Source organism: Anneissia japonica, unplaced genomic scaffold (assembly GCF_011630105.1).
Source record: "Anneissia japonica isolate Jap-2015-1 unplaced genomic scaffold, ASM1163010v1 scaffold284860_len1800451_cov186, whole genome shotgun sequence".
Classification (NCBI taxonomy): Eukaryota; Metazoa; Echinodermata; class Crinoidea; order Comatulida; family Comatulidae; genus Anneissia; species Anneissia japonica.
The window spans coordinates 301,151-319,444 of record NW_022706010.1 but is presented as its reverse complement, the minus strand read 5'-3'; the positions used below and the strand labels follow the sequence as shown (position 1 = coordinate 319,444).

The 18,294-nt window shown below is 33.0% G+C and overlaps 1 protein-coding gene across 5 annotated transcripts in view; it reads right to left on the bottom strand.

The window, feature by feature from the left end:
• Positions 1–13,636: 13,636 nt before the first annotated feature.
• Positions 13,637–18,294, bottom strand: part of LOC117106020 (HCLS1-binding protein 3-like) — a 29,334-nt gene continuing 24,676 nt past the window's right edge. The window contains exons 3-7 of one of the 5 annotated variants that reach the window (XR_004444979.1): positions 17,826–18,033; positions 16,914–17,019; positions 16,057–16,256; positions 14,197–14,646; positions 13,637–13,766 (exon numbers count right to left, since the gene is read on the bottom strand). Coding sequence is in view for 4 of the 5 variants with exons in the window: in XM_033247340.1 (XP_033103231.1) it covers positions 14,492–14,646; positions 16,057–16,256; positions 16,914–17,019; positions 17,826–18,033 (669 nt within the window). In the remaining variant the exon portion in view is untranslated. Of the gene's footprint in view, positions 14,647–14,856; positions 16,257–16,913; positions 17,020–17,825; positions 18,034–18,294 lie in introns of those variants that run through there. The other 4 variants (XM_033247340.1, XM_033247342.1, XM_033247343.1 and 1 more) reach the window with 4 other exon arrangements.

Genomic DNA, 18,294 nt, shown 5'->3' with positions numbered 1-18,294 from the left:
CACCCACCAGCCCCCCTCCCCCATTTTAATACTGCTAGATATGCCACTGATTGAAACATCATTATGAGATCAATAGAAATAATTTTAATCTTCAACTTTTTTATATCAGTGTATAAGCGCTATAACTATCCGCTATAACTCTTGTGTAGACATACGATAAAATTTGATGCGGCCTTGACCGGATTCTCATTAACTTGCATCGGATAGGAGTGATCGTGAGAACATGGCTATAGCTGAGCTGCAAACCATTATTAGTCATCTGGCAAATACGGTAAAGCTTCTGGAACTGATTCAATTACTACAGAACTTGATGTCTTAGCATGCTGTGAATCAAAACCTTCAACCAGCATCCTTAAGCAAAGGCGACTTAGGTGGTTCATACATGGTCGTCGGATGCCTGAAAACTGTCTCCCAAAATGCATTTTGTATGAAGAACAGTGAAAGATAGTGCATGTGGAGTGCGTACACCAAGCTATGCTGGAAAGATGTTAAGAGAGACCTTAAAGATTTTGGGATTGATCATCATAAGTGGGAACCGGTTGCTAAAGATAAAAGTGCATGGAGATCTCAACTTAAAGATGGAATGAACATTGAACATTGACATTAATAATTACAATCGGAGTCAACTGGAAAAGAGGCGCAAACATCACCGGCATACACTGCCATCTCTGTGAACTGCAGCTTTAAGAGAAGCACTTATAAGATCAGTTACGGCAGTGTTGCCTATCCCAAAAGTAAAAAGAAACTTAATGTTGGAGCACTCTTCACAAGTCAACAAGTTTAGAACAAAAGCCAGTCCCCAAGAGAATAAAACCACTTAAACACCTTTCGAAAAATAGCTCATGTAGTCCTTTTGAATTGCAGGTAAACTTTATAACTGTAAATATTAAGGTAAACATGTACTGGTGTACTTAATAACACTCCTAAGTAACTTTAATCTATTCCAATAACACTTCTGTCTCACAAATATTGGCACTACATTTCCAGTACTTAAAAGATTAGAAAAGCTTATGAAACATAGACAACTTAAATTACCAAAACATTTAAATCAATTCCAAAAGAAATTTAACACCAATATGTAATTTTCCCTGCAAATTAAGCATAAAGTGTTTACAAATTACTAATTGTTTTCCAGCTCTTTAATTATGATTTTGATGAAGACAAATTAAATGGGTAAAGTTTCATTTGTCAAATTATGGAGCTCAAAAAGTAAGACCAACAGTTGAGGAATAAATTTTGTAACTCTTTAGAGCACATGTTATGAAATCTATTTTGTTCTTAAGGCAAAACTTTTTTTATACCTTGTCTCATAAACTTACTTATTTTTTCAGAGGGAGAAATTTTGTTTTCTTATTTAGCAAATAGTTTTGTCAAAAACATCCAGATGGCCAGATGGAGGAGAAAATAAAAATAAAATTTTATTGGTGAATGTAGCCAGTGAAGTAATGGGATGGATACCGGTAAACGCTTAAATTTATTAATTAGGAAGAAAGCGGCAGACGTAAAAAGAATAAAGAATTTTTTATACCTTGTCTCATGAACTTATTTATTTTTTCAGAGGGAGAGCCTAAATACAGTAACATTTTTTCTTTCAAATTTATGTTTGGAACATGTTGCAGGAACACAATCAAGAATGGCTCAAGTTCTCCTGCCAAACAAAAAATAAAAATATGTCAATAAATATAAGCAATTTCAAAAGTGGAATTTCATGGCTTTTAGGTGTCATAATGATGATGAGCTTTGAACCCTCCGTCTGTAAGATCCCTCTCCAGGCCTCTCTATTCTCAATTCCTGGATCCGCCACTGTGTCTGAGCTGGCCGGTAAACTGGTACCATCTACTCTTGTCTGCCCAGAACAGGGTCTGTATGGACCAGCACTACACAGCAGTAACCCCCTACTCGTCTCGAAATTATGTACCGGGTTCTTTATAGTGCACATGAGTCAAATGGGTACACTGGGCCTACGGTTTATAGTCCTTATCAGAGAAGACTTGTTCTAACTCCAGAACCACAGACCACAGATGAGTGTGCCGTTCAAACCAGCGCTGTTATTACGACCTGTCTCTTATACACATCTAGATGTGTATAAGAGACAGTCGCTGGCGCGCGCATTGGTTCATATTCAATCGATAATGTTGATGTGCATCCGCATGTTTCATCATAAGAATAAATAAGTTGACGCAGACAAAATATTGCTATTTTACTATTCACAATTGTTATGTCACACTGACCAGCCACTGATTTATGCCAATTTGCTACTGTCAGGCTTTGGGCCTAATAAACTATTGCTGGAGATAAGCATGTCCTCTATTGTTTTTTTGTCCTGGTGCTTAGTTACCTATTGTACTGTATAGACATGTACATTCTGTAAAGCTTCTCATAGATGCTCAAGCACTGATGAAGGTAACAGGAGTCGCAGAAAATTTTACCTGTCTCTTATACACATCTAGATGTGTATAAGAGACAGTATATATATATATATGAGGATGAAGGAATATGTCTTTATCATGACTAAAAGTAACTCCACTCCCAAAGCCTCATAAAGAGACATACTGTAGATTCTAAAGCATCATACCATCCTGTAATTAGCGATTTATGTACTACTCATTCTACATGCAAAAAATGCAATACTGTACATGCTAAACTCTTGTATGTTGTATGTTGTACTGAGAAATAAAAGAAATTTACTGCAGTGTTTACAGACCATTGCCATTTGATTCCGAGTGAGAACCTAAACCCGAGCGCTCGCCATGCCAGATGACTGGCGTCGGCCAACACAGAGCAATGGCGAGTGCAATGTCAGTGTGCAAAGGATCGTTTTTTACAATCCGTTCTGACTGCCACCAATAATCAGAAGACGGCGTTGTCATCTAGCGCTCACAGAGAGCAGAGTTGTTACAACCGTCATACAAAGCAGTGAGTGCCTTCAACATATTTTCACCTCACACACTCGCATTTTTTTTATTCGTCAATACAATTCTACTTCATTTCCTCTTCCATTACTTAATTTTGCAAAATAATAAAAATTTATTTTAGATTTTTACACTCTCGTCTAAGATTTTTTTTTAAACAGATTTTATGCTAAACAAAGTACAAGAAGTAATACCTTACTGCAGTATTTCTCTTTTTATTAACTGCAGCACTAAATGACTACTTTTACACTTTATGGTTTTGATCTTTTACATATTGGATTACTTCATGCTTAATCAATCATTCACAGCATGAATATTTTTTAAAAGTCTCATGTCAATTCCGTAGTCATAACAAGTTGTCAACTTTATATATAGACATAGGTTAAGTGAAATATGATACAACCAGGATTTGTGCAATATATCAGAATATGGCTTTAGGTAATTATCATACATAACCAAAAAGGTGGTTGATAAATGACAGCATCAGTAACTAAATGCCAAGCTACCAAAAATTAACGATGTAAACAAATCAGAGCATATGACATCATGTTTGCTTTAGATTCACAGTTATCTTTTCCACTGAAGAGTGCATCTACTGCTTTACATAGGTTTTTTGTGGCTACTTTTAACTCATAAGCAATCCACGCTTTCTGCGTTAAAGCATAAGCTCACTGCCTAAATGAAAGCTTTTGATGAAAAATGAAAACAATTCATTCCCTTCAATTGCTGCCCAACTTTGGACTGGTCAGCTTAATTCTCTCAGATCTTGTGATTCACTTAGGCAGTTCAAAGCCCATCTAAAAACACACCTTTTTCAATAGTTCATCTCACCTTGCTTAGATCATATTTGTTTAATGTTTTGTTTGTTTTCTTATTTTCTACTGCTTTATTGCATTAGTTTAGTTAGCACACTTTGCTTGGGTTTGGTTCTATGCAAGCTTTACTCGGGGGGATGTTTTTGACTTATTGTGGAGAGTCGCTTACAGCCCTTTGTAACTGAAAAGAAAGGGCGCTATTCAAGTAACAAGTAACAAGTTAAGCTTGTAGGTTTTTTAAATTTCTGTAAAATGTATTGTACCTCACATTTATTGCCCTATACAGGTATTTATAGCTAGCACACAGCTAGGTTTCCTGTGATTTTATCATCATAATCCCAGCACAAAAAAAGTCAATAAAATACTGTACTAAATGGAATACCAATAGAATCAACAGTGCCTAATTTTTGTATTATTACACAGTTAATTCTCCAATGGAGTTCTTTACATACTGCGTTTAACATACAAAGCTTCAGCCAATAATGAATATCCCTGCTCATCTTGTCAATTGGACATCAAAATTCCATCATATCACTCCGATGTCTTCATATATTTCTAAATTAATTAAGTTTGTATTGCGACATGCTCTCGTTCACGCCATTTAACGTCTGACTCTACAACTCTTGATTGTCCACCCTGGCGATTGAAGTCAGGTGGGGAGCTTTCTTTTATAGTCACTGCACCTAAGTTTAGGAACTCGCTGTCTTTGCTCATTCGTGAATCTCTTTCATAACTGTTTTGAAAACTTGATTGAAGACTCACTTGTTTGTTTCTTCTTAATTGCATACATCATTTCCATGCCAGTGAGTTTTATTAGCTTTATTTAGGATAAGAGGCTCCGGAGTTCGAGATGGCCGAGACTCAACGGCTTTTGACCAGGGTTCACTTAGATCAATATCCCTGCTTGGCGACGAGGGCATATCCCCATACTGCGGTTTTGGTGCTGGTTTGGCTTAGAACTTTCATCATTATTTTTTTATTCCTTTAGGTTTCTAAACATCTCTACACTTGTTTTTACAGCTGAATATTTCCAAATTTTTCTTTTGAGTTAAACCAAGAAAAAAAATGGTAGTAATACCAACAATGAACGTTATCGTACACATTTAAGCTGCTGGATTTAAGAAAAGGAAGAATTTACTGAGACCGCGGGTAGTATTCCAATGGGTAAATCTTACCACTGTCCGCACTTGGTTTTTTTGAGTTGGTTAGTTTTACTGCGGAAAATGGGAAAACTAACAAATGCTGTGAAAATTATTCAAGACACTATCTGTGACATCATACATCAAGTAACGCTCAAATAGCTCGGGAAGTTTTCGCATTGGACTTACAGCTTGGTAAAAATAACCCGGTCTGTTTTACTGGTCACACACCACTCAGTTAACTAACCACTCACCTCAAGAAGTTTTCATGAGAGGTAAGTTTCCTGGGATGTTCACACCGGACTTATTAAAATAAAACCAAACAGTGTTTTGGTTAGTTTGCCGGAGAAATTCCAGTGCAATTTAGTCCTTTACACAAAAAATCCACAGCAACTTCACAACACAAAACAAATATTTATTCAGAAGGACATTGCTGACAAATTCCCAGCAGAATTTAGCAGGCAACAGAGATGGTAAATCATGAAGAAAAGCTTAAGTACCTTCACAGAGAGCACTACTTAGGTGAAGGACAAGGCATAAAACATAAATATAGAACTTTGGTAATGAGATTTTAAAGGGGTTTTAATTTATTCCAGTTAAGATATAGAAGGGGTTTTCATATATTCCAGTTGAGATATGGAAAGAGTTGTAAGCTGTCTCTTATACACATCTAGATGTGTATAAGAGATTCCAGTTAAGGTTTTTATTTATTCCAGTTGAGATTTGGGGGGGGGGCAGGGGCAGATCCAAAATTTTTTTATTAGGTTATATTCAGAACAGGCAAGTGAGAGCATTAGTTTCTAACATATGCCTTGAAATTTAAAAATTCAGCGGCAAAATGGGGGTGGGGGTTGAGAATTTTAAGAGGTTTTTATTTATTTCAGTTGAGATTTTGAGATGTTATTTATTCGAGTAGAGATGTTGAAGGGGAAGGGGGTGTGGGGCCTTTATTTATTCCAGTTGAGATTTTTAAATGGTTTTTATTTATTCCATTTGAAATGTTGAGGGGTGCTTTTATTTATTCCAGTTGAGATGTTGAGGGGATTTTATTTATTTCAGTTGAGATGCTGAGGGGGATTTTACTTATCCCCATTAAGATGTAGAAGGGGGTTTTATTTATTCCAGTTGAGATGTTGAGCGGGTTTAAATATATTCCAGGAAAGATTTTGAAGGGAGTTTTTTTTATTCTAGTTATCAGATATAGGTCATCAGAAACAGGTGTAATAAATGATAATGGTTCGTTCCAAATGTTTCATATATTTTTTTTTTTTCATTTCATTTCATTTATTTCATCAAACAATAATACAAATATTACAACAAACCAAAAATCAGGGACGGGATTAAATAAAAGCAAACTAATTTGCTGTATAAAGTTTCTCTGCTGATTTAAGGAAAAAACACGAAATAAGTATATATGTTGTATTTGAATTGTACTTGAGGTTAAAGCTCAAATTTCAGAGTGAATGACATAAAGCCAATAATGCGAAGCATAACAATTAAAGGGAAAAGCGCACCAACATCATTTATAATGTTAAATGAGAATCGTTTGAAATATATTCTCATTATTTTTATATCAAAATGTCTTTAAGGTATTTTTAACATTAATATCAGTTCATATCTATTAACTGCCGTCATCCCAACAACTGTTTAAGCATGCCTTTGCTAAGACAAGTGTGCTGAAATTTCATTGGTTCAATTATTTCCCTTGGGTATGATGCAATCTCCCTATTTTCTTGATTGTCTCTCTAGTTTATTGGCCTGTCCCTATTGTTTATTGAAAGTTTTTTGTGTCCCTATTTTTAAAAATTTTATTAAAATTTGCTATGCATTTGTATATTTTCTTTATCATTTGAATATTTTTATTTTTCTCTGTGTCTCAATTTTTTATATTTATATACGACACATTTTCTGTGTGCTTTGTTATTGTATTTTCCTATTGATCAGCTTTGCTGGACAGGCTGCCCTGTGAAATAAAGTTCACTAAAAAATCTTCGCAATGATCTACTTTTTAATCTTAACAATTTTATAAAATCAAACCATTTTACCTTTGTACCTGATCTGTTTGTTTTCCATGTTAATATAACTGATTAAGTTTTATTGTTTTGTATAACGATTTTTTGTACGAAAGTATAATACATACTCCAAGTATTGAAATACACGCCATCGTGTTGGGATTCAATATTTCGACATTAATTATGTCATCGACATTAATTATGTCATTCATTCCTGATGATGACATAATTAATGTCGAAATATTGAATCCCAACATGATGGCGTGTATTTCAATACTTGGAGTATGTATTATACTTTCTTATCTGAGATTAATCAGTGGACCTTTCGATTTTTTGTACAGTATATATAGCTTTTTACTGTTAGAATCTTCTTATTTAAAAATTTCTATTAAAAGCAAAATCAGATTGTCCTGGAAAATACCTTTTCTGAATCTAAGCCTATGCTCAGATGTTCATCGGTGAATTTAAACTTGTTTAAAAGCAATGTATGCGATTTTGATTTATATTGGCCAATAGAAGTTCTGTATTCTGTTCCTGCAGGGCTTGGTTGTGCTAAGTACAACCAGGCTTTTTAAAGAAGTGTTCTGAATGTCAATGTTAACAAAAGAGTCTTTGAACATAAAGCCCTTGAGCAACTTTAGGATGAAGAAGCTTGCCAATCACTGGTCAGATCAAAGGTTTCATCATTTTTACAAATAAAGAATGATGATACTCTTTATAGTCTAGGATGAGTTAGCTTTCTAAATTCCGAAATGTTGTTATACCGGGACGAATGCACAAATGATTCGAGCAAATGATTGAACTTTATATTGAAGTAGCAACCATAACTATGGTCTGACATACATACGTGCATGAATACATACGTGCATGAATACATACATATTGTACTGTTTAGTACTGTTACTTTACACAACTGTATTTCTCTCGGTAAAAACATAATGAGTCATGTCTGACTGCTAAACATAAACCAAAACTAAAAAAAAAGTCATTTTTTTAGCCAGAAGAAAAAAATTGCCCTGCAAATCTAACAGTCAGGGGCAGATACAATATTTTAATTGGTTAGAACCTAGGGAACAGATTCTATGACATGACCAGCTCAGGAGGGGAAAGAAGCCTGTTCAACTCCTTAAATCTACTTCTGAAAGTATAAAAATCAATGGTGAGCCTATAAGGCTAAAATATAAATTACTGTATACAGTAATCATGATCATGTGTGCAGGCGCATCAATAATAGTAAAGCTTAAATATTTAAATTTTTAGTTAGATCTAACCTTGAATTTTGTTCTGTTATTTTTAATTCAATTTCTTCTATACAACCCATTACATTAGAACATGTTGAAAATAAATTTTTGAAGGTGTGACTTTAGAAAATTTGATCATATCATCTAATTTTTTTATATCTTAATGATAGATGCAATTTATTTGATTAAATTTTCTTTATAAATAAATAAATTCAATTTATGATGGAAATTTTATTTATTATTTTCAACTATAGATTAAAAAATCCACACTGCTATTTTTTGTTCCACTTGGAAGAGTTAATATTATCAAAAGTTGGTCTATTTGTAATTTTCCTGTTCAAATCCATCTATTGATATTTTTTGAGATAGTATTTATTGCTTCTACAGGTATAATAAAATTATTGTTACATTACTTGCATTTAGTTTGTTTTTTTTTTTCATTTTATTTATTCTTTTATTTTTTGGGAGGAGGATAACTGTAATTTTTTATCATGTGATAGGCGACCTTTGTTGCCATTGGATTTTTGCGAAATAAAATTTAAAAAATAAAAAATGAACTAAAAAAATAAAAATAAAAACTAAAAAAATAAAATAAAACAGAAAAGAATGTGGAGTAATTTGCATTTAAGAATTTTCCTCTACCTTATAAATGTGATGAAAGTGTCAGACTACTGTATCAGACAAAAGTGTTTTTTGAAGTTATAATAACTAACTATAGGTTAAATATGCCCAAAGGTTATCAACTAACTAATTATCTTTTAAATAACCGTTGAGCAAAGGGGGACAACAGATAATTACAGTTATCTAGAGTAACTGTGTTTACCATCATTTAATGGCACACTATACAGTGCAGTGGTCTACAGTGCTGTTTTTTTCCCAAGCATAATATAAACAGCTTCACTGAGAAGATGAAGATCAATACCATAATGACATAATTGATGATTAGAATTGATGTAAATTTAAAAAACAATTGAAGATGTTTTTATTTAAGAGAGAGGCAATTACCTACTCAAATAGAATTCTATAAGACAACTCCCATCAACTAAATGTAAGGAATTTACACTGTGTCATCTGGTAGACCACTACTGGCCTATGGAATGTAAAAACAAATAGATGTAGAAAACCATTTGTTTATTCACCTACGCTACTCAAGGTTTTAAAGAAAATGTTAAACAACTGGTATTGTACTCACGCGAATAAGCGCCCGGGCGCTTAAAATATTTTTTGCACTTCTGCGGGGCGCTTATTTAAACGGGGTGCTTATGAAAACAGAGTGGAAACTGAGGGGGCGCTTATGGAAATAGATGAAAATGAAGGGGTTCTTATGGGAAAATTATTAAATACAAGAGGCACTTTTTGAATGAAAAAAGATTATATAAGAACATTACGGATGGTGGTTAGGTGGAAAAGATAATCGTCCAGAGAACATGGCTCATGACAAGAATGTTGTGAATATTTACATAACAGCAGAATAGCAGATGCAATTAGTGGTGGTGGGTAGTGGTTAGCTTGTTGGCCATCGGCCGATTGAGATTACCAGGATGGCAGGATCATTGTATTTTTTCTTGAAAACTCAGATGAGAATGTGCTAAAGGTCAGAAAAAGAAAAAGAGGAGTAGGACTAGGCATAGACAAATATGTAAAAAGAGTAAAGTTGGAAATATACTGTCTGTCCAGGGATCGGAGCTCTCATCTGTCCAAGAGAAATATCCCCATTTTGATATTGACCACTCTGCAGCTCAAATCATGCCAACAACCACAGTCCCAGGATTGATTGGATTATTAACTTGCTAAAAAGAAAATATTACGATATTATTGAGGGGGCGCTTATTGAAATTAGAAGGGGGCGCTTATTCAAACAGGGCACTTAAGAAAATTTTCACGTTAGGAGGGGCGGTTATCGAGAGAGGCGCTTATTCAAATGGGGCGTTTATTCGCTAGTACGGTATGTATAAATAGATTGTAACTAACTATAAATATATCGTATTTATGTATATTATTGTTATCATTGTTTCTTATCTCTATTAAGTGTCAAATGTTTTAATTTATTTTATTTAGTTCGAAACCAACAGCGATTAAAACCGCCACTAACTGGTTGAACCTAAACATAATAAAATACATGTGATGATTTAAACAGTAATTTTAAAAATTGAAATAAACTTAAAAACATTTAAATAGATTTAACAATTTGACTTTTAAAATTATTGTAAAAGAGATCAATACCTAAATGAGTAACAAGCAAACTATTAAATTTATTGGGTAATCATTGAAAAATACTGTTTTGTGCTGCAATAAACATGATCATATGGAACATAGAGCAAACACTTACAGCAAGTATGATTTGGAACATTTAAATTAAACACAGAACAATCATAAACAGAATTCAAAGACTTCTATAAAAATACCATGTCAAAAACAATTATAAATTTTCAAGATAAACAAGAGAGACATTATAATTAGGACAAGTGTGACAAAGAAACCTATAAAGAAAATATTTTTGCTTAAAACAACCTGTATTTATAAATGGATTGTATTTATATTCATCCTATTTATGTTTAAATATCATTGTTATCATCGTTTCTTATCTCTATTAAGTGTCAATAGCGAAAACTTCACATACATTGTATCTAGAAAGTGGGTTTCAAAAGAGATAATCAAGAATATTTCTCTCTATCTTACCTGGTTAATCACACTTTACAATACATTAATCATTCCCTATGCCACTATCATGAGGAAGTGACCTTTCAACAAGGTGCAATAAATTACTAAAATGTGCAAGACTAATATCCAAAAAAATAAATGGTGAGCCTTATATTCAAAAGGCAAAAAAATACAGTCTTTAGGTATAATTATAATTGAACATATATATAGACTGGAATGTGAACTCTATATATTATGAGTAATTTCCAAAGTCAAAAGTTTTTCCCTTTAGTATAAATCACCCTACTACATTCATCATGCCTTGCCATCAACAGGGCAATATCTGGAAAGTGACCTAAATTATAAAAACGTAATAAGCTAATTGTATAAAATCAATAGTGAGCATATTACGAAATGGTTTTAAGGAATAATTAAAATTGCGAACATGCGAACTAAAAAGCGCATTCTGCTTTAACAAAAAAAAGTCAAAAGCGACTGTACACCTGCCAACTTTCACGCATAATGCACTTTTTACGAATCACACCTACGTATAATATGTATAGGCCGATTATACCCTAAAATTCATAATAATGAAGTGAATGTCATTAAAATGTGAATATAGGCCATATAATTTTCTTTGAAGGAAGATATACCGACGACTTTATTCTCCACCACTACAATTTTAAAAAGAATAACATAGAGGGTGCTCTGGTTTGTGATTTTTAAATGGAGGCAAAAAAAAAATGTTTATATGTTTTGTGTCACACATCAGATACTAAGTCACACCTTGACGACTTAGTATCGAAATTTCTCTAAAACACTGGCATATGCTGAACTATCAATGTTTTTTTTTTTTGAGCGCATACATTGCGTATTCATAACAAGTTGGACGTATACATAACATAATAGCAACTTTTCAATAACTTATAGAAAACAACAAATGCTTAGAGTGTTGCCGGCGTTCACAACTTATGCCCAACAATAGTCTACCTTATGCACGGTGCATGGCAGCATATCACTGATGATCACGTGATGTAGCTTATAAAAAGGCTGCTGCTCGTTGATTCAAATCATAACCCACTAGACATCACAGTATCAACATCACTGTCGAATATCAACATCACCATATCAATATCCCCCCATTTTTATATACCAATTCCCCGAAACACTGCCGATATGCCATTATACGGTAACTGTAAGTTAGAAAAATGTTTAATAAGTTCTGTGGTCATTCAGAACATATCAAATATGTCTACATACGTCAATATGCGTTGGACATAAGTTTGATATAAGTTACATATCGATTCAAAGAATGTTATTCATAGGTTAGAAATAGGTTTTGGGTACGCTAGACATTATCTTGACATATTTTGACTTTTAAGTAACTTACAAGTAATGTGTGTGAATGTGTGACAACGATCGCATAACTTAACTACAACTTATGTATGCGGAACGTATGCGCTATATGCTGGCATAAGTCGAAAAATTGGGTGCATACACAAAATGCTTTGACGCACTCGCCATACTACGGAGTATACCAGCGTTCTTCTGCGTGTTCTTAACTCATACGAAACTTACCGATAACTTATTTGACGTACGCTAGCATATTCGCCAAATTTTCCATACATAGGCATACGCTGGCTAAATCATCAAGGTGTGACAAGCCCATAATGGTTTATCCGTCTATATTGCAATATAAACTTTTGAAATAAGCTAAATTTTAAAATTGTGTTATTTGTACATTATTACTTCAACATCAGCACAGGACAATTTATATATCAGAATCTCAATCAAGGCCCTGGTGTTACAGTAAACCTCTAGATTAAAACTCAAGATTAAACTGCCTGTCTCTGATCTTTACTCAGGCTACATGTATCCAGTTTACATGGCACAGGGCAACGAATTAGTACCACTATGGAATCTTATAATACGCCGACAAGAGTCTGGCACAGTGGTATAAATAAATTCTAGTCCAACCAGTTTGAGCGGGTACAAAAGCATATTCTACGAATTATCTTAGGGAGTGACTACACAACCTATGTTGTAGCATAGTCAATTGCTAGAATCACGTCCCTTAATAATAGACGTATTGATCTTTGTTCTCTAAATTTGTTAGATATGCCAACTGGTTAAGTTCAATGAAAAAGAACATGATATGGTTCTCAGAAACACTAACAAATACCAACATGTCAAAATGTAGAACTCAGAACTCACAAATAGTGCGATACCTTAATTAACAGATCTGCTTAACAATAATTAATTAACATTTACTGTAACCGGTCCCTCCCAGTTGGCAGGTTGGCCTACATATAAGAATATCAACTTGCAATATTTTATATGTCAATAACAGTCACTGACATTTGGAACAAATAGCCTATATCTTTCTTAATGAGTTGTATTGTCAAGGGCCATTTAAAATATTAACTATGTTAAATTTTTAATGAGTAAGAAAAATTCATTTTGTTTTACTGTACATATGAATATAATGTAAACAAATTACAGTACACGTCTAGGCACTTGGATTCAACAGTCACTGACATTTGGAACAAATAGCCTATATCTTTCTTAATCAGTTGTATTGTCAAGGGCCATTTAAAATAACTATGTTAAATTGTTAATAAGAAAAATTCATTTTGTCTTACTGTACACATGAATATATGTAAACAAATTACAGTACAAATCTAGCACTTGGATTCAAGAGGTAATGATGTTTGCCATGTATGCGAAGTATCCCATGTTTAACACAAAGTGGAAAATTTATTTTTTCTTTTTTCTCATTACATTTCAAATAAATGATTATCATTCTAGCTAATTATTGTTAATCAAGGATATAAATTAAATGATAAATATGCATTTGCTACAAAATTCTCCATTTACCTTCTAGGTCAAGTAGTTTGCAAGTGGTTTCCCTGAGGAGACAAGGGTGTAAACTCCTATATGAGGGGCTTCTGTCAAATATCTTCAATCAATTAGCAGTATCAGATGTTTTCCTCTGATTGAAATCTAACTAAAATACAAATCAATTATTTTTGCATAAGATACTATATGAAATTTATTTGATATTTCTTCACATCCAATATGCAAGATAGCAGGATATAGTGTGGGTATGCATAATACTGATTAAGTAGGAAAAGAAAATTTAGTTAGAAATTATTTGGCAATCAAGAACAGTGTTTGCAAAAGGACAAATAGATTCAGTAGTCACTCCATATCATGATTGTTTACTGACTCCAAATATCTGTGAACGCTAAAAGCCTCTAAACATTCGGCTTACACTATACTATTAATAATCATAAATTTATAGGAAGATACAGTGAAGCCACAAATATCAAAATACCAAAAAGCAATTAGTTCGATCTAGGAACATTATTCCATCATTTTTCTTACATTAATGAAATATAATTGATCAAATTAAGCAACAAATAGTTAATACTTACTTGTAACTGGTGCAAACTGGTAGAATCTGGAATATAGTAATTGCATGTATCATAGCGAGAGTAAAAAAGTGGTTATAAATATGAACTTCAGTAAAATCTAGATTGGTTTCATCTTGATCAATTTAGTGCAATCTGGTGTAATCTGGAACAATCTGGTATTGCTTTGTGTAGACTAGTGCAGCCTGGTGCAATGATGAAACAACTTGGTAATCTTGAGTAACAGATTGCTACCTGGTGACACTGGCTGAAAAAACTTTATGCAATTTTGAGAAATAAATTGCACTGCCTGGTGCAATCAGAATCTCGGAAAAATCTTGCAGACATTCTGTGTAAGGTGGCTAGGCAATTTGATGAAAAAACTTTTGTGATGTTGAGATACCCGGATCAACATTTTGCAATCTGGAACAACTTGGAAAGTATCTTGAGCAACTTCTGGAAACTGGGTACAACCTGAAACAACCTTGGGCAAATCAAGTGCAACCTGATCTAACAAGCTCTCTAACAAAAGTAAAATATTCCCAGGTCTAATCTGGATCAAATGTGCATGATCTGGAGAAGTCTGAAACAACTTACATCAACCTTTTGTAAAATAATTAGGAACTCCCTCTAATCTTACACAGAGCCAGTCGATTCTTTTGCCTAATGGTAATTCTTTGGTAATGTAGTAAATACTATCAGACATCAATGAAGTTTGTTACAAATATATTGTTATCAGTGTTTACTTGAAAACTGAGGTTCCAAAATCTTTACTTGACTGCCCAGTGCAATGTTTGTTATAGGCTAAACTAAAAAAATTGTATTTGAAAAAAATCAAAAACAGTGTACTATGAAATCTGCATTGTATAGCATGCTATAAACACATGGAGAACAGTTAGGTAAATTGATAATAATAATATATAATTTTCACTTGAAGTAGCTCCTGAAGTCTCAATAATAGTAAAAGTTAAAAAAAAGAAAAGAAGAAATTTTAAGTTACATAAACTTGAAAATATCCATAAGCAAATCGTTATTTATTCCCAAAATTATCAAACGATACAATAAATCTTTATTGTAATCTAAAGGTACTGATTAAAGTTTCACGTTATAGTGGTTAGAAACAAGTACACATAACTGAATTGCTCAAATGACACATATGATTAAAACAACACAGGTCCAATAATATATAAAAAATATTCATTAGAAATATATCAAAGGGTAGATTTTCAATAAATTACACATTCAATTTGTACCTGTCTTCTTTCAAGATAAAACAAATTATAAAATGTAAATAACACATACAAAGTACATGTTTCCATGCCAAAACTATCAGAATATGTATTTTGGGTTTAGGCCTAGGATGAAATATAACTAAGATATATAAAAAATATTCATTAGAAATATATCAAAGGGTAGATTTTCAATAAATTACACATTCAATTTGTACCTGTCTTCTTTCAAGATAAAACAAATTATAAAATGTAAATAACACATACAAAGTACATGTTTCCATGCCAAAACTATCAGAATATGTATTTTGGTTTTAGGCCTAGGATGAAATATAACTAATTTAAACATACAAACAATTTAGTACAATGATTATGGAAATTGCCTCTATAGTACTTCTATTCTAATTCTACATATGTGCTTGAGTGCAACTATCATACTTCTTAAATACTGGATCCACATGACAGAAAAGTTACTACTGTAACTATTAAGAAGTATAGCTCTTCTGATATTTTCCTACCTTCTCTTATGACCAACTCTCTAGACTTGTTTCATGCTTGACGACAGAGCTCACCATTACTATTGAGTGCCTAGGCTAAATAAACCAAGGCTCAGTTTGGCTTAATGTAGAGCATAGAGGCCTGAAGATAAACTTACCTTTTATTTTTGGTTTCTCCGGTTTTGGGTCAGCTTCTCGCATCAAGGCAATGAGATCATCCTGTTTTGGTGGCTCATCCTCATTTCTAGTGTTGTTGACTTTACTGCTCATACTTGTAGCTTTTTCACTCCCAAACAGTTCAAGATCATCATCTTGATCTTCGACGTCTGCAAAAAGGTTTACTTCTTCGAGTTGGCTTCTAATAACATTGATAAAACAATGTACAGTTATTATGTCTTTAAATCAAGTTAATATTACAAGTTGGCTCTGCCATTCTTCCCCTCTCTAAAATCCAAATTGAAGTAACCTACAAGAAGTCCTAAAACCCTTCATTTACCTGAATCAGGAACACCTTTCGCATAAAGTCCAAAAATTCATTAACAACTCAAATAAGTGAAGACACTATTCAGGAAAGAATTACCTAATCAGCAGTAAGCTATAAGTGTATGTTAGCCTATCTACGACACTGCATAATTTATCAGACCACATAAAAGTATTCCAACTCTAGTATCAAACTACTTCAGTTTTAAAAAGTCTTCTTCATAACATGGAAACTGCATAGGAAAAATGAAAGTCTTTCTGTTTTGCCAAGTAGAAGTAAGAATTTAACACTGTATGACATTTTGTACACACTCAAAATATTTAAATTGAAAAAAAAAAATTAAATTAAAACAATTTCAGAAATAGATATTCTTTAAAATATATTTTAAATTTTATTTTTTCCTTTCTTGTTCAATTACACATTTAAAGTACAATAGCTACAATTTCTTAAAACTATTAAGAGGTCATGCCAAATACACTTCTCTCCAATTAAATATTGAGATTTACATCCTTGGGTTTATCAAGTATTGCTTACCTATCATTTGGTTCCTTGGTCAATTTGTTTTTGTTGTCGCCATCAATTTCTTCTGATTTCTGAGCACATGGTACTTCAGCCTTCTTTATTTGTTCCTTTGTGAGGCCTGAAAGTATAGAAATACTGTAGAACATGAGAGGATGAAGAGCATAAACAAACGATACACAATACGCAGCCAGTGGATGACGCCCGCTGCTGTTGGATTATGTAGTACTGCACTGCACATGGATTGTTTGTTTGTTTATCTGATTTCCACATGATACTGTACTTTTGTTCAGGGTGGTAGATTTCTTTATTTTTCTTTATCATCATACAATCGAAACAGGCACACTTCCTATGCTCATACATGTCGAAATGGTAATTAAGGGAGTGACATATTACAAATGGGAGTATGCTCTCTTGTTCTATTATACTCTTTGGTATAACCAGTTATCAAGGGAGCATTCTGCTTTCATACTAAACCAGAATGGCCCTTGCCAGTGTTCAATTATACTACATTGATCAGTTTCTTCAATAAGAACAATCATTTTCTTGAACAAAAACATCTTACACTGTATACATTTTTCATTGAATACAAAAAAGAGTAGTTCAAATGAACATATTGTACTTTATACAATTACTTAACCATTTAAAAAAATGTGTACTAAACATATCAAATGCTACAAAAATACAGTATAAAAAATATTTTCTGATAGGGTACATTATCACTTGTAATAAAAAGATGTATTTCTCTATAAAATTGTATTACCGATGTTAAACGTAATTATTATATAACATGTGTATGATGAGTCATGACTAGACTAGTTACTTCCTAATGAAAAAATATTCTATGTTGCAAGTAAGGAAAATCTTTAAATCCCACGGATACAGCTTTAATAATAACAAATGCGATGAGAAGATTATAAGACTTACCAAGAAATGCAAGTACAATGCTACTGAAACAAATCTTTGGGTTTACGGCGATTGCCTTCATCAATTTGTCAAATGCGTTGCGTCTCTCTGACAATGTGCTATCCTTCAACATAAGTAATTTTTTTGGGAGAACCGGCAAGACAGTGGCTGGATATTTTTCTCCTAATGCTTTATGTAGGGCCTCAAATTGGTTGTATCTTTTAGGTACCTGTGACAAAAATAAATGCTCACTGATAGATTTTTTTTTCCTTTTAACTTTATTCAAACCCAGGATATTTTGTTGTCGCACTTTTAAAATGGTAGACCAAATGGTTTTACATAAAACATACTAAAGCATTTTCTATTGCACTGCAAACAATTGATAATTCACATTTTTCATAGTCCCCTCCCTCATCACATTTTGGAGTCTCATGAAAAATTTTACTATTTGTGGCAAAGACAAGCCAAACCAGTCACTCGTCGCAAAGCG